The sequence below is a fragment of the Pelodiscus sinensis genome, chromosome 10 (genome assembly GCF_049634645.1).
Source record: "Pelodiscus sinensis isolate JC-2024 chromosome 10, ASM4963464v1, whole genome shotgun sequence".
Classification (NCBI taxonomy): Eukaryota; Metazoa; Chordata; order Testudines; family Trionychidae; genus Pelodiscus; species Pelodiscus sinensis.
The window spans coordinates 44,953,628-44,981,012 of NC_134720.1; the positions used below are offsets into that span (position 1 = coordinate 44,953,628).

General features: G+C 43.1%; 1 protein-coding gene across 1 annotated transcript in view; it reads right to left on the minus strand.

Moving 5' to 3' along the window:
• Positions 1 to 200: 200 nt before the first annotated feature.
• Positions 201 to 27,385, minus strand: part of PEX5L (peroxisomal biogenesis factor 5 like) — a 79,671-nt gene continuing 52,486 nt past the window's right edge. Inside the window, exons 6-13 of the mRNA XM_075938036.1 lie at positions 26,687 to 26,782; positions 12,751 to 12,867; positions 11,008 to 11,151; positions 7,275 to 7,345; positions 5,235 to 5,432; positions 2,026 to 2,191; positions 1,505 to 1,662; positions 201 to 405 (exon numbers count right to left, since the gene is read on the minus strand). Of these exons, the coding sequence (XP_075794151.1) occupies positions 201 to 405; positions 1,505 to 1,662; positions 2,026 to 2,191; positions 5,235 to 5,432; positions 7,275 to 7,345; positions 11,008 to 11,151; positions 12,751 to 12,867; positions 26,687 to 26,782 (1,155 nt within the window). The remainder of the gene's footprint in view (positions 406 to 1,504; positions 1,663 to 2,025; positions 2,192 to 5,234; positions 5,433 to 7,274; positions 7,346 to 11,007; positions 11,152 to 12,750; positions 12,868 to 26,686; positions 26,783 to 27,385) is intronic.

The window sequence follows — 27,385 nt, forward strand, 5'->3', positions numbered from 1 at the left end:
TTTAATCCTTCATTTGAGTTCAATACTATTTACAAAGTTTTGTGCTTTTGAAGATTTCCAGGAATTGGGTGATGTCTGGTAGAATTTCCCCTAGTGTTCTATGGCCCAGGATCTTTTGGAACATGTCCTTGGTCTTTTTGAAACCAGCAAAGAAAGAGTTTTTCATTTCCTAATACATCTTAGTGACTTGGCTGTTTTTTTTATGGCTCTAAGTTAAAAGCTCTTAATAGAACATCCAGATCACCCAAATTAGCAGCTTGAAATAGTTCTGGCTGGTCCATCATAGACAGAGCGATTCTGAGAGCTGACCAGATATTGCCTGAAATTTCCGGCTGTGGAACCTGCTGTTGATTCCTGCTCTTTCTTTGCAAACTGAGAGCAGTGAGAAAATTGCTGACAGCCTCTCTGTTGGGGGAGGAAAGAAAGGCAACATATACATATTACAACATAATCTCTTATATTTTAAAAAATAAAGTCTATTTTGTCTTCTAAGGCATTACAGTAAAATCAAACATATTATATGACAACATGGGAGACCACAATCTCTTTGTAGTATTTTTGCTTGATCTGCCTTTAACAATTCTGGCCACAAGTGTTGCTATAGTACTTTATTGTTATGCATAAAAAACGCTGTAATGCAGAGATGAAAAGTTCTCCAGGCACTTGAGTAGGTTCCTTACTGTGATTATGAATTCCATTATACACCTGCCTCGTTATCTTAATTGTATTGTTTACACTTGGGACTCTTTTTACACAGACCTGGATTTTACCCTGGATTCACAGGGTATTTAAATGTCTATTAAACCACAGACTTTCAAAATTTTGGTAAAAAAATGTCCATTAAAGATTTTCCAGTGACAACAGTTACTTATCAACATGGACATTTGCAAGTGAAACATCAGTTTCTGACTAATATTTTCTACTTTCTACAATTTGAAGAACATTGTTTCATCCAAACTTTCATTTTTTATCCCCCCGTGACAAAAGTCAGAAAAAGAGCATATCATTTTTGTTGAAATTATTCACGGGAAAACTTTTTTCCCCCAATCAATCTGAAAACAAGGTCTCCTGACTCCCATCCTCGCGCTCCATCTTTATTGCCTTATAATGTTTTTTCTGACAAAATATGGTATTTGGGTATAGGCCCTGAATCAGCAAACCACTTACACACATGCCTAACTTTAAGCATGTGATGATAGTCCCATTGTGTGTACTGGGATTACTCATCTGTTTCAATACCTTGCTGAATTGGGGCCTTGACTTTTTGTAACATAATTCTTTAATTGTTTTATTATATTGTACAATGAACTGCTGTGCAGGAAGGGTAACTCATAAAAGTATACTTATATATATATCTCATTTTCTAAAGCGCTTTACAAATATTCAAACTATATAACAATATCTTAAATCACAGCTCAGAATGCATGCTATCGACTTTTTGCTGAAAAATAAAAGCCCACCTTACTTCTGGCTTTAAATGTTGACATTCTTTTTCATAACTCACCTGTAAGCTCCTAGGTTGATGCAGCTTATTCCCAAATTATAACGGGACCTAATGAAGCCTGGCTGAATTTCTAAAGCTCTGGTGTAAGCTTCTACAGCTTCCTCACTTCGATCCCCATTTGCCAAAGTTGCTCCAAGGCGGTTCCATAAGGAATAATCCTGATAACAGAATGAGAGGTTTCTACTACTGGTTCAAGACAGAGGAATATGGGAACTTCCCCGCCCTCCTAAGTAATGAAGAATACAGAAAATACTTTTATTCTCTGTTAAATGGTGTGAAATGTGAGGCTCTGACTCATGAGTCTAGACAACTTCATAAAATTAATCAGCGCAGCCAAAAATTGGACACGCATAAATTTGTTTCTCAGTAAGACACTCTTGCAATTAACATTTCTATTTCAGGTATTACAATTTTAATGACTGAAGAGACATCTCATTAATACTGGTCAGCTCTAAGTGGGAAGGGAAGAAAGTGGCTTGTAAAATGAAACTTTTTTTTAAATGCAAAAACATAGTAAGTACCTCAGGCCGAACAGTTAAGGCAGCATTAAATGCATCTATTGCTCTGTTAAATTCTCTATTCAGATGAAAGAGCACTCCGAGTCCTGTTTGCAAGTCAGGGTCTATCATCTCCCCATTCTGGTGAGCTGCCTCCAGGTACAATTCCTTTACTTCTTCGAGTAATGAACTAGAAAAAGGTAAAAAATAACAACAAGCTGCATCTTAAAGTTCTTTGTAAATGCTACTACCCAGTCAGCAATTCAAGTCTTTATATTACTCTAAAACATGCAAATAGACATCTTCCACTTGATTGTTGTAATGATTCATTCTGATTCTAGTTGAGGGCTGACCAGTAGAGTTCAAATGCAGGCCTGCAAATGGGGCAAGGGAGAGTGCAGCTTCACCGGGGCCTGGTGATTCAAAGGGGTCCAGGCCCTCAGACACTGCTACTGTGGCAGAAGTCGTGGCTGGAGCCCTGGGCCTTTTAAAGTGCCTCAGGAGTGCCACACTGTGTGCTCCGGGTGGCTCTGAGGGCTGGGATGGAGGAGCATTGCCATGCTCTGGGTGGCACAGAGGGCTGGCTGCCCCAGCTCCACCCTTTCTGCCTGAGGGCCTGCCCTTTCCATGAGCATGGAACTGGCCCCTATACTATTTGAAACCCAGGAGCCCACGCAGGCTGTCTGTTCCCCTGTTCAAAGATCCAGAAGCACTAAGTCAAAGTGCTGCTGAAAACAGCTATATCTAAAATATAGGCTGTAAAGAGCTGTGGAAGTGGGATCAGTTCTCCCAGGTGCTCTAAGAAATGGACTAGATTAATGCAAAGAAACCGGCTTGGCAAGCAATCCTTAAGTGTCTTGGATCAAGATTTTGAAATCCACATCCAAGATTTCAAAGACAGATGCCAAAATTTAGATTCCTTAATTCACAGACTTTGAATTAGGCCCAGTAGATCACTCTTCATCATTCAATACAAGTTCCCTATTTTATGGTTGCTCAGTCAAAATGATCTTGCTAGCACAAGGATTGTGGATAGAAATAATAAACATAAACTCCATATCAAAATGGCAGTAAATGGAATCCTCTATTATTTTGGGTCTACGAAGCAGTTGCTGGTAGTAGTTAAAAAGTTCAGAAATATCTTCTGCCACCCATGTACGTGGAAATCCCCAGGAGCGGGGAATATTTTTTGGGTCGGGGGGCCACAGACCCACATAAATGTCACATGCCCCTCAAGTGAGAAGCAAAAAACAAAACAGAATGAAAAAATAAACAAACAAACAAACAAACCCTGACACCTGACTGCCAGACTGAGAAGGGAAAAAACCCACTTCCCTCCACACGCCAGAGCCTGGGGGTTCAGCCTACTATATTTTGTGTGCTCCAGCCCCGCAGGGTGGTGGCAGGGACTGGATTGCCAGCACAGGTTCCCCAATGCTGGGGTGAGGAGCGGGGGAAAGCCCTGAGTCCTGAATACAGGCAAGCCAAGGGCTGCATCTGGGCCCTGGGCCTTAAGTTCCCTATCCCTGGTTTATCCCAACTACCAAAATAACAACAGGAACTGGTGGTAAATGGAAAGTTTACCTTCCGCTGCAGCACAACTTCTAAATGTTCTGAGTGGACTATGTGCTGGCATGTGTTCACACAGACACCTTGCTATTTTTTAAAAAGATTTTCCTGATCCAACACTTTAATTACTTGAACTGGAATTGTTTTTCTTACTCTTTCTCAGGGCTGGCGACAGACTTAGCCAAGCCCAGGACCGCGTGTGTGTGTTTCTGGTTCAGCTCTGGGGCCCCTGGAAGAGGCAAGGTCATGCACAGAAGGGACAGGACTAGGGGCTAGCCTCCCCACAGCCAGGCCTGAGCACTACCTGGACTGGACTGCACAGGGCTCCAGTAGTGATTTAAGAGGCCGGGGGCTCTAGTTGTTGCTGCTATAATAGTGGCCTGGAGGCTTGGGCCCTTTGAAATCACCGGGCTCTGGGTCAACTGCAACTGCTCTCTTTGCCTCCCCCTGTCAGTGGCCTGCTCTTTCTGGAGTCTCTGGACAGTACTATGAAGAATAGCATACCACCTTTCTCTAAATCAATAGCATGGCCTCACCTGGAATACTCTGTGCAGTACTGGTTACCCTGTCTCAGAAAAAGACATTGCAAGATTAGAGGGGTTCAGAGAAGAGCAATGATAAAGGGTCCGGAAAAAAACTCTCCTATGAAGAGAGATTTAAAATTTTGGGATTGTACAGGAAAACATGGGGGAGTCATTGTGGCCAAGAATGTATCAAGATTCCCCAAGAGGGACTGGAAATGTTATGTGGCTTTCAAGAACACCCAGAGTTATAATTAATTATCAATTTTGTTGCAGGGATAGTAACTCTCATGCATCAGGGTTTGAACTAATCTCCAAGTATTAGAGACCACCAGGATGAGACCCAGTAGGGGGAAGATTATCCCATGTTAAGTAATTCCTCATTTAACACTATAGATATGTTTCAGAAAATGATCATGTTCAGTGAAAACGTGTTATGCGGGGGTCAATTTTCCCATTGAAAATAATGGAAAAGGCGGGGGGTTGTGTTTCAAGCGGTGGTGTCTTTTGGGACTGGGTCATAAGGTTGGGGGAGAAAGGGGACTGGGTTACAGCAGGGAGGGGAGGTGTTTGTCTCTGGGGAAGGGAAGGGGAGGAAAGGGGAGGAGGATTGGGTTGGGAGTATGCCTCTGTGACGGGTCTGCCAGGACTCGCACTGTGTCCGGCGAGGAGGGGTCGCCGGGGAACGGCACGGCGAGCAGCGAACCCTCTGCCACTTTGCAGGGGAAGCCCCGCACAGCCACTGGCAACAGGCCGGCTGGGGAAATCGTGTTATTCTGGGGATGGATGGTCGTGTAATTCAAAAAACGTTCCCTAAAAAAAAATCGTGCTATCGCGAAAACATGTTAAGCGGGCACGTGTTAAATGAGGAATTACTGTATGCTTACTGGAGGACTCTTACACTTTCCTCCTGACATGGGGGAAGCAGCTGGCAGTGGCCACTGTCAGAGACAGGATAATGGACTAATGGACCTTGGGTCTTATCAGGGATTACAATTCTTAGATTTCTATGTAACTTAAAAAATATCTGTTGAGCAGCTCACTGTACATTTGAGAAACTCCATTGAAATCAATGGAAGTTAGAAGCCAAAATACCTTAGAGAATCTGGGCCTAACTTCTTCAGGATGCTAGTCCAGGTTTACCTTTCTTTTGATGACTCAGACATTCTCCTGGTAAGTGCTGGAGACCCTCTTTTGCTCTTCATTATATACTTGTATTTTGGGTTCTGCTTCAACCAGTTTCTTAAAGCTTCACAGGCCTCCTGTTGATGGCTGGTATTGGTGAAGCTCACAGCCAAAGCCATCAGAGCTTTTAAGTTGTTTGGCTGTAGCTGCAAGCACCTAAAAAGAGAAGAAAAACATGTTTGTTTCTTTTAGCAAAATGCGGTTAATCAATTCTTCCAACACAGGGGCTGCTCCTGCAACCCTTACTCACACAAGTCGTGCTCGGGGCTTGCAGGGGACTGCTTGTGTGTGTAAAGAACCACTCACATGAGTAAGGATTGCAGAATCTTGGAGCAGGGAATTTGCCTTGATTTTGTGTGTTATGTGCCAGCTCTGCTTATGGCATTGAATAAATAAAAAGCTAATACTTCCTATGCTTTCTGTTATCATCATGGCATAGTAAATGTGGGAGGATGCCTTTTTTTAATAGCACCTGCCTAGTAAAAAAAAAAAAAAAGAAGACTTCTGAGTAACCTAGAACTGGGCACTTGTATCAGGGTATTTGGCTATGTACAAAGATATTTTGAAGCTTGAAACCAAAGCCCATCCTTTTCAATGGAACAGCTGGGCCAGATTCTGCTCTCAGGTGCCACATCTTTGCTAATCTAGAGTCAGCTCAGTGGCTTCTGGGGATCTTCTTCAGCTACCATAATGCAGAGGAGACTGTGGCCCACTGTATCTGTCAGAGGCATTGCTGTATGTTTTGGAATATCAGTGACAAACTTGTCAGGAAACCCTTTGGATATCTATGCAGGTAAGAAAACGATTGCATTACATATAAATGAGTTATAATAATTGAAGTATCCTTAGGTAAATTGGCTTGAATGTTAACATAGCTAATGCAATTAAGTTTGGAGTGCGTACTTGGTTACAAGTGGAATATAGTGCAGCAACACTCGCTACAGTTAAAGGCACACTAATAAGGCTAACATTTAGGAATAGGCATTTACTTAACAGGTATAGCATAATCATATTCTCATCAACCTCGCAATGTTCTCCATCAATTAGTATTCAGTTGCTGAGAGGAACTCTGTCCAATTAAGGGAACATTTTCATTAAGACAGCAACCTTTAGAAAACATACCACGTGTCTAGAATATTGAAAAGATATTTTATTTGTATTGTGCTTAATGCATGTGTGTTGTCACATCATGGGCGGTGGGTAATGAAGGCCAGGGAAGGCATTGCCTACCCAAAGAGACAAGGGTGACCTGGCCCCACCTCACCCTAGGTCAGGCCCCCTGCCTACCTGTGTGCAGCAGACTGCCCTTGGCCAGTCGCTGGGGCTGGCTTCTGAAAGGAGCAGCTGGGGGTTGAGTCTGGGAATATGGCCTGTACTTCCTACCCCCCCCCCCCCCCCCCAGCTCCCAGCACTTTGGGCCTGGGAAGGCTGGGGCTATGCTGTTGCCTGGCTGCTCAGTGCTCTGGAACTGGAAAGGCTGGGGCCGTGTGGCTGCCTGGTGGTGGCTGTGCTACCTGGAAACCCAGCCCTCTGGAATGGGGGGCATAGTAACCTTGGGCAGGGGCCAGTCAGTGGCCACAATGGAGGCGGGGTTGGAGGTGCAGGACAGGGACCAGTGGCTACCAAAAGGAAGGGTGGGCTCTGGTGGGCATGGAAGGGATGTCGTTTTGGGTGAAAGGGGCGGGGCTGGGAGGAGCTAGCCTCCCAAAGCCAGCCATTCACCCACCCATGTGTGACCTGTAGGTTTTCTTCTGTTTTTACATTTATTTAATGTATTGTATTATATTTACTATTGCAGTTAATGCCATACAAATACAATATCATGCCTGCAGAGTTACTATGAAGACTAGCGTCAGCATATCTCTTCCACATGCTGGTCATTCTGCCTGCCGCCTATTAAATATAAAAGGTCAGAACACAAATGTGAGATGAAATACACACAGGCATCCATTAACTAACATTGATAGAATCCATTTTTTGGCAACAATCTGCATCTACCTTTGGAGGGCAACAATAGCTCCCTGTTCATTTTCATTCTCTGCCTGCGATATACCAAGAAACTGCCAGGCCTGCAAAAAAAAAAAATCACATGTTCTCAAGCACAATTGGCATTACAGAGCAATAGCTCTCTGCTTGCTTAAATAAATGGATACAGATAGACAGCAACATGCATCTAACACTGATCTCGTACTTCTATTGCCAATACACCAACAGTACAAACCAAACTGATTTGGGGTATCTTTAGGCCATGGGTACCCATGTGAAATTGCCACTGAAGTTGATGGTGATTCTGCACTGTCAGATCCCATATGGTTTTCTCAGAAGTGAGCTATTGCACATTCTAAATGGATTTTGATGTCACAAGATTTTAACTGAACATGCTGAAAAAAATTAATTTGTCCCCTACAGCATGAGGGGGATTTGACACCATCATTTTGTAGTATCAGGTACATATGGTAGTAGACACAGTGGGACTCAGATACCCATGCAGAACTGTTAATTTTAGGTGCAGTGGTACATGCCTATCTGAGCACAGACTTTAGAACATTATGTTGTATCCCACACTTTCTTTTCCATTGGTTTCAGTGAAGCTTTAGCACAGGGGTAGGGAACCTTTTTTGGGTTGGGGGACACTGACCCACAAAAATCAGTTGGGGGCCACACACCACACAAATGAGAAGCAAAAACAAACAAAAAAACCCTCACTGATGTGGCCCCCCAATTTCCCTCCGACACCAGAATCTCTGTGGGCCCAAGCTAGTAGATTTTGGGTTCTCCAGGCCCATGGCAGGGGGGCTGGGGCACCAGCACAGATTCTGCAATGCTGGGGGCAGCCCTGAGCCTTGGAGGTAGGGTTCCCAGGTGTCCGATATTCACCCGGACAGTCCGGTATTTGCAGGCTCCATCCGGTAAAACAAAAAAACCCCCAGGAAATACCCGACAGGAAATACCGGACATTTTACATGTTTCCCTCGGATGGAAGCCCGGTGGGGACAATTTTCCCCTCCCACGTCTGGTGGGGGCGGGGGAGTGAGGAGCGCAGCAGAGTCGTCGCAAAGAGGGGCATGAAGGAGCACTTGCCAGGTGCCACACAAGGGGGGTGCTGGGCTGAGGTGGGAGTGGAGTGCATGCTGCTCTGGGCCACATGACCAGCAGAGACCTGGGAGCTGGCCACGTGATGCCTCCCTCTACACACTGTGAGCTGGGCCGGGCTGCAGGAGCAGTGACTTTAAAAGTAAGATTAACTTACCGGCCGTCCTGTTCCTCCGGTGCCTTGCTCTGCGGGGTGGGGGAATTTGATTGGGGTGGGGTGCTCCTGGACCTGGGGATGCCTGGCTCAGGGGGAGGGGTGAGTGCACTGGGATGGGGAACACTGTGGAGGGCCTGGCTCTGAGGGAGGGGTGAGTGCATTGGGATGGGGAAACTGGGGGGCCTAGCTCAGGGGGAGGGGTGAGTGCCTTGGTTAGTGTGTGGCCCCAAACTAGAGGGAGTGGTGCAACTTTTGCTTAACAACTTTGGTCTCCCCCTTTTTTTTTTGTTTGACAGAATTTTTCCCTGTGGGTTTTTTTTGGGGGGGGGGGGGGGGTGTTTTGGTATTTTTTTGGTAAACCATCTGGCAACCCTACCTGGGGGGCCGGATCCAGACCCTGAGGTTCCCCACCCCTGCTATAGTAAGTTGACAGCTGATAGTCTGATCCCCTAATATTTTCCCTCTTACACAGTGAAAGGGATGAGCTTCTCCTAAAACAGCCCTAGCTTTTAAGATAGGATGTACACCCCATGTCAGGCATGGAAGAGCTGAATTAAGCAGGGTGATCCCAATCAGCTAATTAAGCTTCAAATGCAGGAAATTTGGGCTGTGTGGAGAGAGCTAATTAGAAAAAAGCTCACTTGTGAGGTAACAGGTAGAGCTTCTGTAAAGCCAGCAGCAGCATGGGAGGAAGCCTTTAATCTCCTCCACCAAGCAGGCTGAGGCAAAAGTACCTGAGAGAGGGGAGTTGGATGCGAAAGGCTGAAGAATGAAAAGCTTGGAGAAGCAGTCGAGGGGTGAGAGCAGTAAGGTTAGTGTAGCTGCCGAGCTTCACTGCTTGTTATAGGGCCCTGGACTGGAACCCAGTGTAGAGCATGGTCCTTTCATCCACTGCAGAATGGTGGTAGTAGTGAATGGGAAGACTTCCTGAAACTCTGTGGGAGGGATAAGGTAGCCAGAGCAGGTAGGGTGTGAGGGTTACCTGACACTGCCAGTGCAGAAGGACTATGCAAAGACTTAGGGTAAAACAGAGTGACTTAGCTGCAGGGCTGAGTCAGGAGCGAGCCATATTGTGAGAAGAAAGGGGGCACTGAAATGGGGTGGCGCTAATCACCAGAAGGAGATGCTGGGCATGGTGAGTAGAACAGCCTGTGTTAAGTATAGAGGCTGAAATGGTCCTTTTAACACAAGCTTAATGCAAATAACAAACATTTATACGTCTATTAAACTACTGACATTCCATTATCTTTCTGATGTCTAAGCATGACAGATGCCTGAAATACTGTAGTGTAGTAAACATCAGTATTCTAATAACACCTGTGGTGACTTATTTCAGTTTCACTGTTATTCTTCAGACAAATTGCATCCTGTTAGTCAAGTACATTGTGTAATCCTTTTCTTACCACTCTTTAGGACTCAATCTTTGGTTCCTCCTTTCTCTCACTTCACTTTTAGGCTATTTTTCAGTGCTCCCAAATCCCACATTTCATTGCTTCCACATCAGTTTCAGCTCTAAAATTCCAATCACTCATTGCCTTTTAACATTACATACCCGAAACACACAGCAGATGGAGCACTTTCAGTCATGGAGCCTTACAAATATCTAACAGCCCTAGCTTTTGCTAAACAATACCTTTTCACACTAGTGTACTTCCTGGTTTTAGCTTTTTTTTTTTTTTTTTAAAACTAAACAAATAGAACTCATTGTTCAATTGTCTGTTCCAAAATCACTCCTTGTCTCCCAGCTGATACTAAAAGCTCTCTAAAGTAGAAAGCACAATGTATATAGATGTTTCCTTTTTGTTTAAGTGGGTACGGGTAAATGTAACAGTTCTCTGTATCTACCACAATTAATTCTGCTGCCATTTCTCAGCATCTTCTATTTCCTTGCCCATATTCCCATGTGTTTCTGAGATTGTTTACAAACAGAAATGCCATAATGTTTGCTAGGAACCTGGAGAATATTCTAGAGCTAGTGGAAATTTTCTGGACATGTGGGTTTTTTAATGGATTTCTTTGTGAAAAACTGTTGAAATTCCCCCCCCCCCTCATTGTGCCTAACCCCTCCCAACTAAAGAAATACTTGAAAAAGTATATATTGAAAACATCCAAAAATTTGGAAATGGTTATAAGCTTTTTCATGTGCCAGAATTTTTTGTAGCTAAAAATTGATCACATCCAATAATTTTTTTTAATAAATGCTTTTAGGTCTTTTTTGAGAGAAAATCAAATTTCTCCCACGCTTTATCTTCAATTCTAACCTTGGAAGTTTTGAAACGCTACACAATTTGATCAGCTCTACTTCATTTAAAATATGTGATACTTCATACACATCACTACCTTCCACTTGGTTTCATGTAATTACCACTGCCAAAGGTTTTAACCTTGAACCCTCCCCATGCTTGCTCTTCTAGGTGAAGTGAGACACTTCCAGCTACCTCCCCTCCCTTGATTAAAAGATAGTGAAAAGAGAGTGAATACCTCAGCATCACCAGGATCTTGTAGAACAGCTGCTTCCAGGTATAAGATAGTGAGGGGCAGGTCTCCTTCTTTCAGTTTTTTCAGTCCCTCCTCAAAAGCACCAGGCCACTCTCTGAAAGGGTTGTCAGTATGAAAATAATAGCCCTGGAGCAGACAGTTAATGGTTTGATGATGAAACTCAGTAGCAAGGACTGTTAAGTACATACATTTAAATAGCTCCTTTCCCAGCTAGGTGTAAAACTTCTGTGCTGTTTGAAAGTGGAATGAGTTCCTTTGTAAAGTTTTAATAATAAAAAAGCATAAAACTCTGGTTCCACTCCAATAACAGCCCCAGGCACTTATGTTATTGGGCCTTCATATTTATCCTGGTTTCCAAGAATGTTTTGACTTAAGAGATAGAGGTGGTCTGCTGTGTAGGAAGGGACTATTTCAATGAAACCAGGAAACTTGGGCACAAAGAGCATATCTCACATTGACTAGCTTCCCCTCACTACTTTAAACTCCTTGTGACAGTCTGAAATCTTCAATGAGCACCCAAAATGCAGTTCAACACGCACTTGAATTTGTTCTAGGTTTGAAACAGAGTTCGCCTCGCTCTGTGACTTCAACTCAGTTTATGTCAGTCAATGAAGCCTGGTCATCTCTGCCTGGGGTGTATGTGCTCTCAGGCAATGTGCTTTTATGGGAGAGAAATTGAAGCATGAATAAGGACTGCAGAAACTGGGTCATAAATCCTAAGGATCCAAATTTTAGGGTTGTCCAATTCACCTTCCTGCCAATGCAAGATAAAGAGTGTTTTAATATATGTAGCACATGAGAATATAAATTTAAAAAATACATAAACAAAATGAGTGGGGAGAGGGAAATCCATTTCTAGGATGGGAAGTGGTTGAACTTGTAGGGTCAGATTTTCAAATGCCTAATGCCTTTGAAAGTCTCAGAGGGGTAGCCATGTTAGCCTGTAACATTAAAAATGAGTGGTCCTGTGGCACCTTAGAGGCTAACAAAAACACATATATAGTATCATGAACTTTGGTGAGCACTCAAACTCATCTGAGGAAGTGGGTTGTGCCCACCAAAGTTCATGATACTAATATATATATTTTGTTAGCCTCTATATAGTATCATGAACTTTAGTGGGCACAACCCACTTCCTCAGATGAGTTTGAGTGCTCACCAAAGTTCATGATACTATATATGTGTTTTTGTTAGTCTCTAAGGTGCCACAGGACTACTCAAGACCTTTGATTTAGGACAGATGTGGGGAACCTCCACCTTGCAGGCCGCATGCACTGGCGGGCCACCAGATGGTTTGTTTACCTGAACGTCCTCTGGCACAGAGCCTGGCAGCTCCCAATGGGCAGGAATGGCAAATCATAGCCAATGGGAGCTCGATGCTTGCAGAAGCTCAGATAAACTACCTGGCGGAGGTTCCCCATCCCAATTTAGGGCCTGATTTCAAAAGTGTTCAGCATCTAGCAGCTCCCATCGTGACACCTATAGCTGGATTTTCCAAAGAGTTCAGGTCCCAACATGTTCTCAGACTGCTGAGCTCTTGTGAAAATGTGGCCCTTAGGTGTCTAAATGGGGGCTGAACTCTTCTGAGAGATTTCCCCACTCAGTCACACTCTACCTGCCACTAAAGGCAAGAATTTCCTCCTTCTCTCATAGACACTGAGGTGAGTGACTGCTCTAAAACTGGCCCAGAAAGGACGTGCTGTGTTAGTGGGTGACTGAGGTTACCTTCTCACTGGTCGAGACGGTGATTTGGCCACGTGCTTCCTGGTTGTCTGAAATCCAGTTTCGTTGAGCCATTTCTTCCCACTCAGCTTGCATCTTATCCCAAAACTCTGTGTCTGACTAGGAAAGGAAAGGGAAAAGAGAGGAAAAAAATTAAAAGAAACTTTGTAAGAAATGTTATAACCCCCAACTTGCTTTTGATTCTCCAAAAATGCAAACAGGGGGTCATCTTCAAATGACTTCAGCTGGTATTAAATTTTCAAGGTTGTAAGTTTAAGCTTTAGTGACAAAAGGTGAAAGGAACAATGACAGAGGTGAGGAGTATCTCCTATTGTCTGACTATCTTGGGGCGCATTAAGCCCTGGTCTACACTAGGACTTTAGTTTGAAATGACCCCACCCTCGGGATCAAATTTATAAGTGGAATAACTACTGAACTCGTTATTTTTAAATAATGAACCTTGGAATTAAAAATCTGTACTCCTGATGAAAAGCAGGAACACTAATTCCGAAATAGTTATTTTGAAATAACGGTTGTGTGGATGCTCTGATGCTGCTATTTTGAACTAACTATGCCCTAGTACTTCCTGGGGCTCTCAGTCCGAGGTAACACATCCACATTAACAGAGCCTGCCTTGAACTAATTTTGAAGCTTCCCTGTAGTGTGGACATGCTAGTTCGAATCTGTTAAATTAGGAATTAAGTCACATTTACTAATTTTGAAGTAGTTTCCTAATGTAGACATGGCCTTAGTGTAAAACCCTGTCTGGAACAGGCAGGACACTCGTGTCCTCCTCAGTTATAAATTTCAAGAACATTTTAGAAGTATGATCTAGTAGTTACCACCCAGGACTAGAGCTGTTCTCCTAACTTACTGTATGATTTTGGGCAAATTGCAGATTTTCATCTCTAAAGAAAAAGAGTTCAGTAGCACTTGAAAGCTTGTCTCCTTCACCAATAGACTATAGTCCAATAAAAGATACTACCCCCCCCCCTTTGTCTGTCTAGTCTAAATCCTGATATTCTGATGTGTATAATCCTTGCCCATTTCAGAGCAATGTAGTGAATCTTAATGTTTGTCCAAGTGGGGTGAGGTTATCAGCTGAAAAAATAAAATGTTAAGAACCATAACTGAACATTCTGATCTGAAATTGATTTCTATGCATCTACTGTCAGAAACTAGCTCACAGACTCTAAAGAACACTGCTAAATCAGTGTCAAGTGTAAAACTAAACCAGAGATTGCAGCAGATAAGAATATTAAGGGAGGTCAGATTTTTGGCTTTGTATTACTTGACATTATCACTTTAAATCTGAAATTGTGATAGTGCATATGGTGGTCCGGTCACTTTATTCATAATAAAGACCATACAATCAAGTTCAGTGCACTGGAAGTGGCAGGAGCTTTGGGGAGGAGTTATAAAAGATGCTATATAAACTCAAGATTATTATCAGAACATGTTTCTTATTTGTGGTTCTTGTTGCCATGTTGTTTCTTGATGAAAATAAATATAGGTGAGTCATAAACAGGTGTTTATAGCATTAAAACATCAACCACGATTCTGGTGGTAATCAGAACACGTGTTTCTTATTTGTTGTTCTGCTTGCCATGTTGTTTCTTGATGAAAATAAATATAGGTGAGTCATAAACAGGTGTTTATAGCATTAAAACATCAACCACGATTCTGGTGGTAATCAATCAGCACTTAGAATGCTTACAATTCTTAGCAATTTAAATTTTGGAAGTTTTCACAATCAGCATTTATAATTTTGAAGGGAATCATGATTTAGGACATCCCCAAAACTTCCAGGAGCTGCATAGTCATTGCTTGCCCCTTCATGCTCACTGCTCTGGGGAATATGGGAATTGGGAGATCGGTGCAGGGGCGGTGAGTGTATTTAGCTCTGAAGTTCTGGGAAGTTACCAGGCTCTGGAGTTGATAGTGGAGCTACTCAAATACTCATGTGTTATAAATGTTAAACACTCGAAACATTTATTCATTTAAATGGTTAGTGGCTTAGCCAATGGGTGTAACTTTTTACTCCACCACACATCAAGCAGAGGAATAAGGTCCATGCCTGACTCTAGCACTCATTACCATGGGGGACTTTGGAGTTAACCTTAAATGGGCAGAGCAAACCATTAGGGTGATTAAATGATCCATTATTATATGGCTGTGAGGAATTGGTTAGATGTGTCAGTTGTTCATTTGAAGACTTTCTAACATTTCAGCCTCAGTTCCTTGGGAGCAAAGGAGAGATTTTGTATCTATTCCCAGCAGAAACTGGATATAGAGACATAACTCACCATGGGGGGAGAATGGTATAGAGCCAGCATATGAGCTCCTCTGCAGTCTGCAGTCCAGCCTTCCTGCTGTTGTCATGGGAGACATGTCTGGGAATAGGATGGATGGACTGAATTGTGCTATGTCCCAGTCATCTCTGGTTGTAGTGTTGGCCTCTTATGGCCATTGGCAGTGGGTGTAATTTGCAGCAGCCTTCAGGCTGCTCTAAATTATGCCAGGGGATCATCTTGGTGTGCTGCCTGGCCAGGATTGGCAGAGCATGAAAGCTACATTTGCAGCTCCCCATCTTGGGCTATGAACTTTGTGGTTTTAGCAGAGGATTTAAAGCATTGGTTTGTTCTTTGCAAAGAGGTTAAATCTCTTGAGAAGTCTTAATATATTTTCCCTTGTGGTAGCTGGATTCCATTCAGACAGAATATTGACCTTAACTCTTATGGTAAGGAGATTTTATTTAACTGAGACTTATAAAATACCCACAGCACCTGCCCCATTTTCTCTGGCTGTTGATGTAATCTCAAATACATAATAAACTTTCAGTTCCTTTCCATGTCAGGTCTGATTCTACCAATATCTCACATTGAGTAGTATGTCTCTCCATCAATAATCCCCCTAGTTAGTTAAGTTTGGACCCTTATTTAATTAAATTTCATCTTTTATAGGTGAGTTACTTTAACACAAACCCCTTTATCATACAAGGTAGCATATGTTCTGCGTGGTGCAGGATTTATTGTAGTTTAAGCTCCCTCTTTGGCAATAGAAGCAAATATTTACATAAAATGAATGCACTGAAGCTGTCCCTTCCAAAAAGCCAGCTGAGCACATATGATGCTAAAGAATGCAAACAAAACAGCTCAGAAGAGAATAACTATCCTATGCCAGGAGCTTTCAAACTCTGGGTCACAGCTTGTAAGGGCACGCTGCTAGCTGGCTGCAAGATACTTTGTTTACGTGCACCTCTGTGGGTACAGGTAATCACAGCTCCCATTGGCTGTGGATCTCCATTCCTGGCCAATGGGAGCTGCAGGAAGTGGTGTGACCCAGGACACCACTTCCTGCAATTCTCATTGGCTGAGAACGGTGATCTGTGGCCAATGAGAGCTGTGATCGCTCATACCTTTGGAGGTGCAGGTAAACAGAGCATCTTGCAGCCAGCTAGTGGATTGACCTTCTAAGTCATGAACCAGAGTTTGAAAACGCCTGACCTATGCCTTTTGATGCATTGAGCATCAAGTCTCAGCTTCATAGAGAAGGAAGAAGAAATCTTAGGTACATCTACACTGCAAATAAAATCCTGTGAGTCTCAGAGCCTTGGACAACTGACTCAATCCTGCTGTAAGGAGATAAAAATAATGTTGATGTTCCCATTTGAGCTGGAGCCAGGCTCTGAAACCCAGCAATGGAGAGGAGGGGGTGTTGCTTGGAGTCTAGGCTCCAGTCTGAGCAGGAATGTCTACACTGCTATTTTTAGCTCTGTAGTGAGAGCACCACAAGCCCAAATCAGTTGATGCAGGGGCTGAGAGATACTGCTGTGGGGGTGTTATGTTTTGCAGTGCAGACATAGCTTTAGAGTCAGGATGTTTACTCAAGTGGAATAATGTAAATGAAGCTTTGTGTTGTAGGCTGATAACTCCTAACATTGCATCATATGTTGTATCAAAGAGAGATCTGCAGTAGCTAGTTAAATATTATAGCAATGAGAACAGTGAGACGTTCAAAAGAAAGGAAAAGAGGCAACTACAGAACAAAAGCATTAGGGCTATGTCTACACTGCAGGCTTCTTGCGCAAGAACTGTTTTACGCAAGAGTTCTTGTGCAAAAAGTCTTCCCCAGGAGCGCATCAACACTGCCATGTGCTTTTGCACAAGAGTGTCCATGGTAGTGTGGCTGCTCTCTTGCGCAAGAAAGCTCTGATGGCCATTTTAGCCATAGAGCTTTCTTTCACAAGAAATTCATGTTGCCTGTCTACACTGCCTTCTTGTGGAAGAGCTCTTGCGCAAGAGGGCTTATTCCTCATGGGGAGAGGAATAACTCTTCTGGAAGAAGCCCTGTTTTCCGACGCTGTACTGTAAATTTACTTGCGCAAGTACGCGCTTGCAGTGTAGACACTCTGCAAGTTTTTGTGCAAGAACAGCTGTTATTGCGCAAAAAAACCTGCAGTGTAGACATAGCCTAGGAGTCTGAAATGAAACTGAAGCTTTCTCTACATTACACAGCCTTTAGCAACATGGCCACATCGAAACAGCCATGTCACTAAAAGTTGAGCAGTGTAAATGCTGTTTGCCAGCACTTTTTGCTGACAAAATACTTCCAGTAAAAGTGGCATTTGTGGGGCTGACAGGAAAGAACTCCTGGAAAAACCACACTGTTCGTACAGCCACTTGCTGTGGCAAAATGTTTGTCTTTTTTGGGGGGGAGCGGAAGGGGAGGGCATTTTGTCACGCGTGAATGACAAAAGTGGGGTTGCTCAATTGGCAGTATAGACAAAGCCTGAAATTTGGTGGGTTTAATAAACAGTGAAGCAATGACTGAGGTCTCCGCAAATGAATGCTGAGAAATGAAAGAGAATAGAGAAAAAAAAAATCTATAATTTGTATACTACAAGTTAAGGTGCCATATCTCACCAACCATGTGCTAGAAGAAAATGGGAATAAGAAATCCCAAAGAAGAGTGCATCTCTAGGTCTTTGCGGATATGCTCCAGTTCCTCCTGCTGGAAAAATTCACTGGATGGCCAAATCTTCACTGCACTGAAATTGCTAAGTGCTCAGTACCTGAGTTTGCTTTGGCAGTGAGGTGTTAATGTGAATAATATCAATGATTTTGATAGGACTATTACAGGAGAGAAGCACTGATAGTCTTGTAAGGACTGTTAGGGTGCATTTACACTGCATCGTTAATTCAAGTTAACTAGTGTTATTTTGAAATAACAATGCAAGTGTCTACACAGCCATTCTGTTATTTCAAAGTTTTTAAATGAGAGATGGCTTATTCCAAAATCTGTACACCTCATTCTACAAGAATAACGCCTATTCCGAAATAGCTATTTCAAAATAAGGCATGTGTATATACTCTACTGCTGCTATTTCGAAATAGCACCTCACCAAGGCCATTCTAAGTTATTCCTCCCCAGTGCCTCCTGGGGCTTTAAATCAAGATAGCACGTCTACATTAGGGAAGCCTTCTTTAGACTAATTTTGAGGCTTCCCTGTAGTGTAGGTGTGCTATTTCGAAATAAGATATTTCAGAATAACTATTCCAGAATAGTTTTTCAAAATAAGCGTGCAGTGTAGACATACCCTTAGGCTCATCCCTAGATGTGCTTTTGATATGAACAGAATTACAATGTGCAAAGTGTTGAGTATGACCAAAGCTCATCTGTACTAGTATGACTTATATCTCAACAGAGTTTAGTGACAGACTAAAAGTGCAGACTAAATCCAAGTTTGAGTCAGCAGTACAAGTATTAAAGAACATGAGAACAGCCATAGTGGGTCAGACCGAAGGTCTAGCTAGCTCAGTATCCTGTCTTCCAACAACAGCCAATGCCAGGTGGCCCAGAGGGAATGAACAGAACTATGTGACACTAGATATAAAGGGATGGGAAGACTTGTGCTCATAAGGAAGTGATTGTTACAATTTATAAGACAGTTTTTATATAACCACTAGTAGCATGCCTATTTATCTAGAGGGCTATTAAGGCATTTGTCATGTGCCAGCCATCCAGGCAGCTTTTGGACGCCAATATCCAGTATTTTTTTTTCTCTGACTGTATTTAACAGCTTCAAACCTCTCAGAACTGTACAATTATTGATCATTGATGGTACATGCCGTATTTCTCTGTGGAATTAGGATTCCTGTGTATGTCATCCACTCTAGGACAGAGAAGATACACATCTCCTGGTAAGAATTCTGAGTTTAACTCAGGGGTTATGTGTAAAATTCCCATATATAGGTATATATTAGGTACTGTGTGCATGGGAAGCTGGCCACGCCACTGCAATAGATCTATTAATCTGCCAGGATCCCTTTTTGTCAGGGCATTCCAGTAAAAAAACTGGATGCCTGGCCACCCTACGTTCAACCTTTCTGACTACTGTACCCTTTCCAGGAGTTGGATTTGTCTTGCATACCTCAAGTTTAATCTCACTTAAAAAACCACTCACTTACAAAATTGGACATAAAAATACAAGTGTCACAATATGCGTTTACTTAAACATTGCTGCTTGTTCCTTTTTTACCATGTAATTATAAAATAAATCAGTTGGAACAGAAATTTTACTTACAATTCCATGTATAGCACATAGAGCTATATAAACAAGTCATTGCATAACAATTTAGTTGGTACTGATTTCGTTAGTGCTTTTCATGTAGCCTGTTGTAAAATTAGGCAAATATTTAGATGAGTGGATGTACCCCCTGAAAGACCTCAGCATACCCACGCAGGTAGACGTACCCCTGGCTGAGAACCACTAATCTACAGCAGGAGAGAGTTCCACTGGCATTGCATTAACTCGAAGAGGAAAATTGTGTTTGGAATAGTTCTGCAGAATCCTAGAAATGTTAAATCCATGTAGCTAAGCACAGCATGTTGCAAAATCACTCACTGCTGAACACATGTAAAAATCTGCTGCTCAACAGGAATCAAATAAATTGGATACTTTCAAAGTATAGACTTTTTTCTAAAACCCCTCTAATCTGCTTAAATTAATTGTTCTAAACATTCTCTGTTCTGTACTGAAAGCAGCCTAGTTAGTTCAGTTATGTAGCCAACACACTGTTGCTATGCTATGCGTTACAGTTTAGGGCACTGCTGGGTGACATGCTAAACCCTGAGAAACACCATTCAGTGGCAGTGAATCAACTCTAATGATGTGGATCAATATTTAATAGGTGTTCTAGGGATGGTGGTTTCAAAAGCACTGAGCGTTGAATTGATTCTGCTCCCATTGATATCAACAAGAACAGTTAGGCTATGTCTACACTTGCGGCTTCTTGCACAAGTATGGCCGTTCTTGCGCATGAATCTGCAAAGCATCCACACTGCCTGCCCGCTCTTGTGCTAGTAAATTTACAGTACAGCGTGGTAAGAGAGGGCTCCTTGCGCAAGAGCTACGCTCTCTTGCGCAGGAGCTCTTGAGCAAGAGGGTAGTGTGGACGCTTGGCAGGGATTTCTTGCACAAGAAAGCCCTATGGCTAAAATGGCCATCAGAGCTTTCTTGCGCAAGAGAGCATCCACACTGCCATGGGCGCTCTTGCACAAAAGCACAGCTCACACATGGCAGTGTGGACGTTTTCTTGCGCAAGACTTCTTGCACAAGAAAACTTGTGCAAGATGATGTTGCGCAAGAACCTGCCAGTGTAGACATAGCCTTAGGGTTTGTCTACACTGCTAAAATAGTTGGCTGTCTACACACTGGCCACTTGCTTTTCCAGAAAAGCAATGATGATTTACTGTAAAATTGTCAGTGTTTTTCCGGAAAAACTATGCTGCTCCCGTTCGGGCAAAAGTCCTTTTCCGGAAAAACTATTCCGGAAAAGGGCCAGTGTAGACAGCACAGTAGTCTTTTCTGCAAAAAAGCCCCGATCGCGAAAATGACGATCGGGGCTTTTTTCCGGAAAAGCACGTCTACATTGGCCATGGACACTTTTCCGGAAAAAGTGCTTTTCCGGAAAAGCATCCTGCCAATGTAGACGCGCTTTTTCCAGAAATACTTATAACGGAAAACTGTTCTGTTTTAAGCATTTCCGGAAAAGGGTGCCAGTGTAGACGTAGCCGTTATTTTCTTAATTCAGACTAGCTAATTCACAGCAGAGCTGACAGCCTCCATGGGCCCCAGGGCAAAGTGTAGGGGAGTGTGTGGGGGGGCTCAGCTCTGTGCTCCTGGAAGGGGTGTGACTTCGGGTGGAAGGGGCAGGGCCAGGAGCAGCCTGGTCTCTGTGCTGCCCAGATCACACTGAGCCTCCAGCCTGCAGAGCCACCTGGAGCATGCAGTGCAGCACTCCAGTGGCAATTTAACGGGGCCTGGGTTCTGGCTGCCATCGCTGTTACTGTGGTAGCTGGAGCATCGGGCCCTTTGAATCCCCAGGCCCTGGGGCAACTGCTCCCATCGCCCCCCTTTCAGCAGGCCTCCTAATTCACATTCAAATAGCACTGAATACACGGCAACTTGGCTTTTAATTGGGATTAGCAGCTTCACTTCAAGCAGGAAGTGAAACTCATGTCAAGTTGCCACAGCTTCTCAGCTGTTTTAACCCACATTTGTTAATGGGGGTTAGCTTGCCTGAGGTAAGAACACATTGGCTTTGTGCAGTGCAGCCCTTAGGGCAATGCCAAGTGCTTTTAAAGATATCACCCCCTAATGTCAGGACTCACTTCCAATCCTTCCCATTGATTTGCTGTATTGGGGGAGGGGGAGGGGGGAGAAGGAGGCAGTTGCCCTGGGGCCTGGCAGCTCAAAAGGGTCTAGAGCCCTGGCTGCTGCTGCTGCTACCACAGGAGCATCAGTGGACAGAGCCCTGAACCCTTTAAATTGCTAGTGTCACATGTTCTTCTGAAGTCACCTATTGGTACGCCACTATCCTGTGTTTTGCTACTACATACTCGGTGCTTTTTTTGTTTTGTTTAAAAAAAAAACAACCAACAACAACCCGGGGTGGGGCCGGCATTGCCCCTTTAAGACACACAGCCCAGACGACTGTCAGACATTTGCATACAGAGGTGTCAGTACACTCTGTTCTTTCCTGGTAAGTTCTGACTGGAGATGCTGGTACTGCATCTTAAGGTGCTGGTACTGCGTACCGGACAGTACTGTCACAAAAAAGCACTGTACATACTAATTTTTGATGTCTCATCACTACCATGTTTCACTGGAATACGTTACAGTACCACTGTGATGCAAACAGAATACCACAGTGCACAATTTGAACGTTCTCTTTAAGCTTTTGAAGCAGTGTGACATGAACGAATGTCTACCCTACTGTAAACTAGTGCATTGGGCTATGCTCTATCCTCAGTGCTGCTTCGCAACTCTGAGAGAGTCTCTCACAACTCATGTTTTCACATTCCTGGATTCCTTTTTTTTAACCAGTTGGGGTAAATCACATGGGACTGTAAAACTGTCACTGTTAATAAATTTATGAATAAACCCACCCAAGGGTGAGAATTTGCCTCAGGCCCTCTGTTTTGAGTGGGCTCCCAAAATGATGGGGGCCATACCGAATTTGAGTAAGTGGCAATGCGACCTGGCCGTGGGGTTGGAAGACTGCCAGTGTTTGTGTGAGGAACAACTTGCCTGCTCCAGCTATGCCCAAATCACTATTGCCACCACTGAGATCATTGCACTAGGCTTGAAGTGACCTACCAGGCAGAGAATCTGTAGGTGAGAGGGTGGAATAGGAGTGGAAGGCCCTGTAGCCAGACAGGAATTCCCCCCCCCCCCCCCCCCCGCCCCCGTAACATCCATCTTTGCTTGCCTGGAGCACACAGGGCATAGACAGAGCAGTAAAATCAGCATAGTCTTTGATACCTTGACAGAAGGCCTGGATATGCTGGTTGCTGTGAAACAGAGATATGCCAATTGCTGACCAAGATGCTGCCGAGGAGTGCCCTTGACTGAAACCTATATTGATACGAATGCACACTGTCCGGGGGGAGGAATCTCCCGCCCAGTGTAAAAAAGTCCAGTACTCACAATTTAGTTATCTTTCTTGCAAGTGTAAATTAAGTTGAAACTCCCTTGTAAGAACTGGCGTCACAAAGACGGACCAACACAATTTGGCATCTTAGATAAGAAAGAGGATACGGGCACCTATGGGTATAAAGATGGGTCCAGCAGCACACTTACTCTGAGCATCAATCTACCATCTATCTGCTGGTTGGGTTAGGTGATTGGCCTCCCGAGGTTCCACGGGGACGCCCACCTCGTATTCGTCTTTCCTAGGAATTGAGGGACCGGCCCTGGCCTGATACGCTGGAGTCGAGAGGCATAGAAGGGGGTAAAAATTGTACCTGGATGTGTCCTTTGTCTCAAGTGTACACATAGATTTAGAGCTCTTTAAAGATTAAGCAGTCACTTGGTACCATTCTTTCTATTTTCTATCTTTATTTTCTTTGTAACCATTGTTAAGATCTATATTTGCTAGCAGTTAAGAAATAGAGCAATAGCCATTGTAACCATATGATTTTTAAGCTTCTTTAGTAAACCTGTAACTGTTTAAGCTTTAACCTGACTCCTTCAGTTGCTGTAACAGAACCAAACACTATTTAAAAGAACTCCAGCCGGTCATAAGGGACAGATACAGGCAGAGCTGGGCATTTGGATCGTGTTGCTTCCAGGGGACAGATCCGTAGGGGCATCTCTCAGCCTTCCCTAGGCTGCCCGCTGTGAAGGGATCATGTATCCTACCAGTCAAAATCTGAGGTGTAATAAGCTCTCCCTGTAAACTCTGGGACGTCTGTCAGCCTGTTGGCTGCCCACCGCGAAGGGACCTGTTCCTAGCAGTCAAAGACACGGACGTTAAACTTCTTGGGGTGCCCGTCAGCCTTCCCTAGGCTACCTGCTGCGACAGGACCTTGTGTCCCAGCAGTTGAAGTCTCGGGTGTAACACGCACGCATGCACTCACTGCCCTGACCATCGGCTGACAGGCCCCTCTGATTGCCATTCCTTCAGAGAGGACAGCAATCCCACAAAACTTGGCCCCCTCTAAAAGTCTCTCCCTTTCTTAAATGCTTTAGTCTTCATGGTCATTTTTTTTAAAGGTGGAAGCCCCTGGGTTTCTGATTTTGCCCCGGATCCCTGAAAATCTCTGTGTGACCCTTCAAAAGTGTGGATCACAACAATCATCTTGTAGTCATGAGTACCAAAACCTCCTTTTCTAGAAGGAAAAATACTGGCAGCTAAACAGATTTTATTTTTAAAGGCTGTGAAAACATATACGGTGTCTTCTCTAATCTCTTTTTCTGTGCATACACACGTATGGATAAGATAGTATTCAAATCTAACTTCCAGAGAGACAGGAAAAATAGCCAAGCCTGCAAGCACTTAAGTTACTGCAAGCATATCCCTTAAACTTCTAATAGATATAATTCACTTCAATTTATGATCTAAAGATTGTCTGAGGGCGTGAATCTCTGTAAGCCTCTTTAAGAAGAAATTAGCACATAGGCCTACTTGCAGCACAAGTTTTGACAACCTGAAATGATTCCCAAGGTGAACCATGGTTAGGAGATGGTTTGGCATCTTCACTGTCTGGATTGTTGTTAAATCCTTTTCACAAAGGTGTAACAGATCTTGAAATTTGCTTCCTCTTCATGATTAGATCTGTGACTAATCTCACCATTTCAAGCTGACCCTTTTTCCTTTTGTCCTTTCCTTTTTTCAACTCTTCAGATAAAAACATGCCTTGTATGCTCCTGAAACATCTTTTCCTTTACATTTTAACCATTTGGTTCAAGTTGGTATATTAAACAGAAAACATTACTTTGCCAGCTACACAGTTAAAGTCTTTTAATTTGATTAGTTTTCAATAACTGTTTTCCAGAATACATTAAGGCATTTCAATAATCTATCCTTGTTGCCTCAGAATGACCTTGTTAATGTGCAGGTTCATTTTATACTGTATTCCTCTCCTTGACTTGTAAACTCCTTCAGTGGCATCTTCCAATTTATTAGTTTCTACCAGTCACCATTAGGCTGAACACTGATTTTTCCAACAGTGACTTTAATACTGATGGTGTCACTGAGAACTCTGTTATCAGATTTCTTGCTACTGACTACAGCACAAGTGCCCCATTTTGTGCTCATGAAGTGACTTAAAATATAGAGAAATTTGAGCAGGAGAGGTTTGAAAGCACCTCTAGCATGATGCGGAACACCCCTCCCTCTCCCTTCCCCCCACAAAAAAAAGCCTTTCACGAATAACCAACAGTTCTTGATAAATAATCTGTGACCAGGAATAGTCAGTGCTTTTAGAAGGTAACAGAGAAATGCATTCAGGGTACGATTTGTAGAACTGAACTCTAGTTAATTTCTTCTGTTTCTCTGGACTTGTTAGCTGAGGCAAGAATTATTCCTATATACATCAAAACATTGTGAAACAAAGTTGGACACTGGTTCTTGCCATATACTGTTTATAAACAACAAACAGCACCAGTGAAATATATTTGGTGCATGAGGCACTCCACTTCTAGTTAGAGACCGGGTTCAGCCATGAGGCCTGATTCTGTTCTCAGATAAACCAATGTAAACCCAGAATAACTCCATTGCAGTAACTATTCGTATGCCTTTGTAATTCCAAAGTGAGAACAGAATTGGAACTTTTACAGTAATGTTTAGATTGGGATCCAAACATACCCAAAGTTCAGATGTGTTTGCAGAGGAATGGTGGAATTTGAAGGGCTGTAGAGGGACCCCACTGTCAATGATGCCATCCAAAGCCTTTTTGGTTCTTATTACAAAACACCTCATTTGGTAAAAGCTTCTCTTTGTCAGCACTGCATTAGCTAGAGTGCCACAGGTCAGCATTGGAAAGGCAAAGGTGTTGCAGGACTGAGGTGCATTGAGGAAATTTGCACATCCTTTACCTTGCACTTTTCTAGACAGAAGCCATTGATAAAACCACTATGAAAATAGAGACTCCTCTATATCTTGCAGTGGAATTATTTATTTTTATTAACTTGCTTCAGAACAGGGTTACGACTATAAGTACGTATAATTACCGATTCAGTGTCTAACAGCAAGTGATTCTTCTGTATAGAGATCATAGAAACGTAGGGTTGGAAGAGACCTCAGAAGGTCACGTCCAACCTCCTGCTCAAAGCAGGACCAATCTCAACTAAATCATCCCAGCCAAGGCTTTGTCAAGCTGGGACTTAAAAACCACTCGGAATGGAGATTCCACCCCCTCCCTAGGTAACCCATTCCAGTGCTCCACCACCCTCCTAGTGAAATAGTTTTTCCTAATATCCAACCTAGACTGCCTCCACTGCAACTTGAGACCATTGTTCTTCATTCTGTCATCTGCCACCACTGAGAACAGCCTCTCTCCATCTTCTTTGGAACCTCCCTTCAGGTAGTTGAAGGCCACTATCAAATACCCCCTCAGTCTTCTCTTCTGCAGACTGAGTAGACCCAAATCCTTCAGCCTCACCTCACAAGTCATGTGCTCCCTAATCATGGGTCTGAACAAACTCCACCAGAGTCTAACTCTGAATGTGGTCTAGGTTGGGATGTGAATGCATAGCACAGACCTGCCTATAACGGACTGAATATGCAAATAATACATCCTTAGGAAAAATTTGAATTTTATTTCATGCTTACAATTTCAAAAGTGTTTAAATCCCTGGGAGATTTTCTTGTCCCATTATGGGAAGAGACAATCTGGATTGTGAGTTTTGATTCAGGCCTATCTCCATCTATAGCTAGGTTTTTATTTTCCCTTGGCAGATAGAGGTGGTGCTTTAAATGAGTAATTTCATGAAATGTGCCTCTTCTCTGCCTTGAGTAATCTAATTCTAAGATTATTCCTTTAAGTGTGCTTATGGATTGAATTTGGAATGCAGTGGCCCATTACAGGAACAGGTTTCATTCATAGGTAACATCAGCCTAATGCCAAGATATAGCAGAAAATAAAATACCTCAACAGCTGCCTTTGCTCTTTCAAATTCCTCCTCCAAGGAATGATTTCTGGAGAGGAATGAACCTCCCCAACGCTGCTCTTTGGTTGATCGTGCCTTAAAGAAATAAATAAAAAAGGATGATATGTTTAGTAAAAAACTTTCAAGTTCCTTCTTTCGTTCTTCACTAGCGCTGAAGGTGACCTTCATCTCCTGCAAAGCTGTGTGTTTCCCGAAGTGAATCCCCACCAATGCTTCAGTGGAGCAAAGTATCTTGTCATTCCCACAAGTTTCCTTTTCACTTGAGATTTAGGCATGAGGAAGAACAGAGTTTGGGTCGTGACAATAGATCCAAAATAGCCCCTTGAAGCTTCAAAGGGAAAGAGCTTCAGGATAGTTTAAAATACTGTACAACATTAAAATTGTGTGCCTCGAATAAGCCATCTTCACGCCCTGTCCACCCTCAGTCTGGTACACAGAAATTTGGATGCTGGAATTCCTAATAGAGAGCTGTGAAAGGCATTCTTGCATAGATACCATTTTCTTTTTGAATGGACCATATTCAACATGATTAATACTTTGTTTAAACAGACACAAGGTTGTTTGAGAACTGGATCCCATGTTCTGAGCCTCTATTACGTGAACCTCTTGTGTTATCACCCCAAATTCCCTGTTAATCTAAACATACTGACAATCCCCATTGATTCTCTGAGAGCTTCA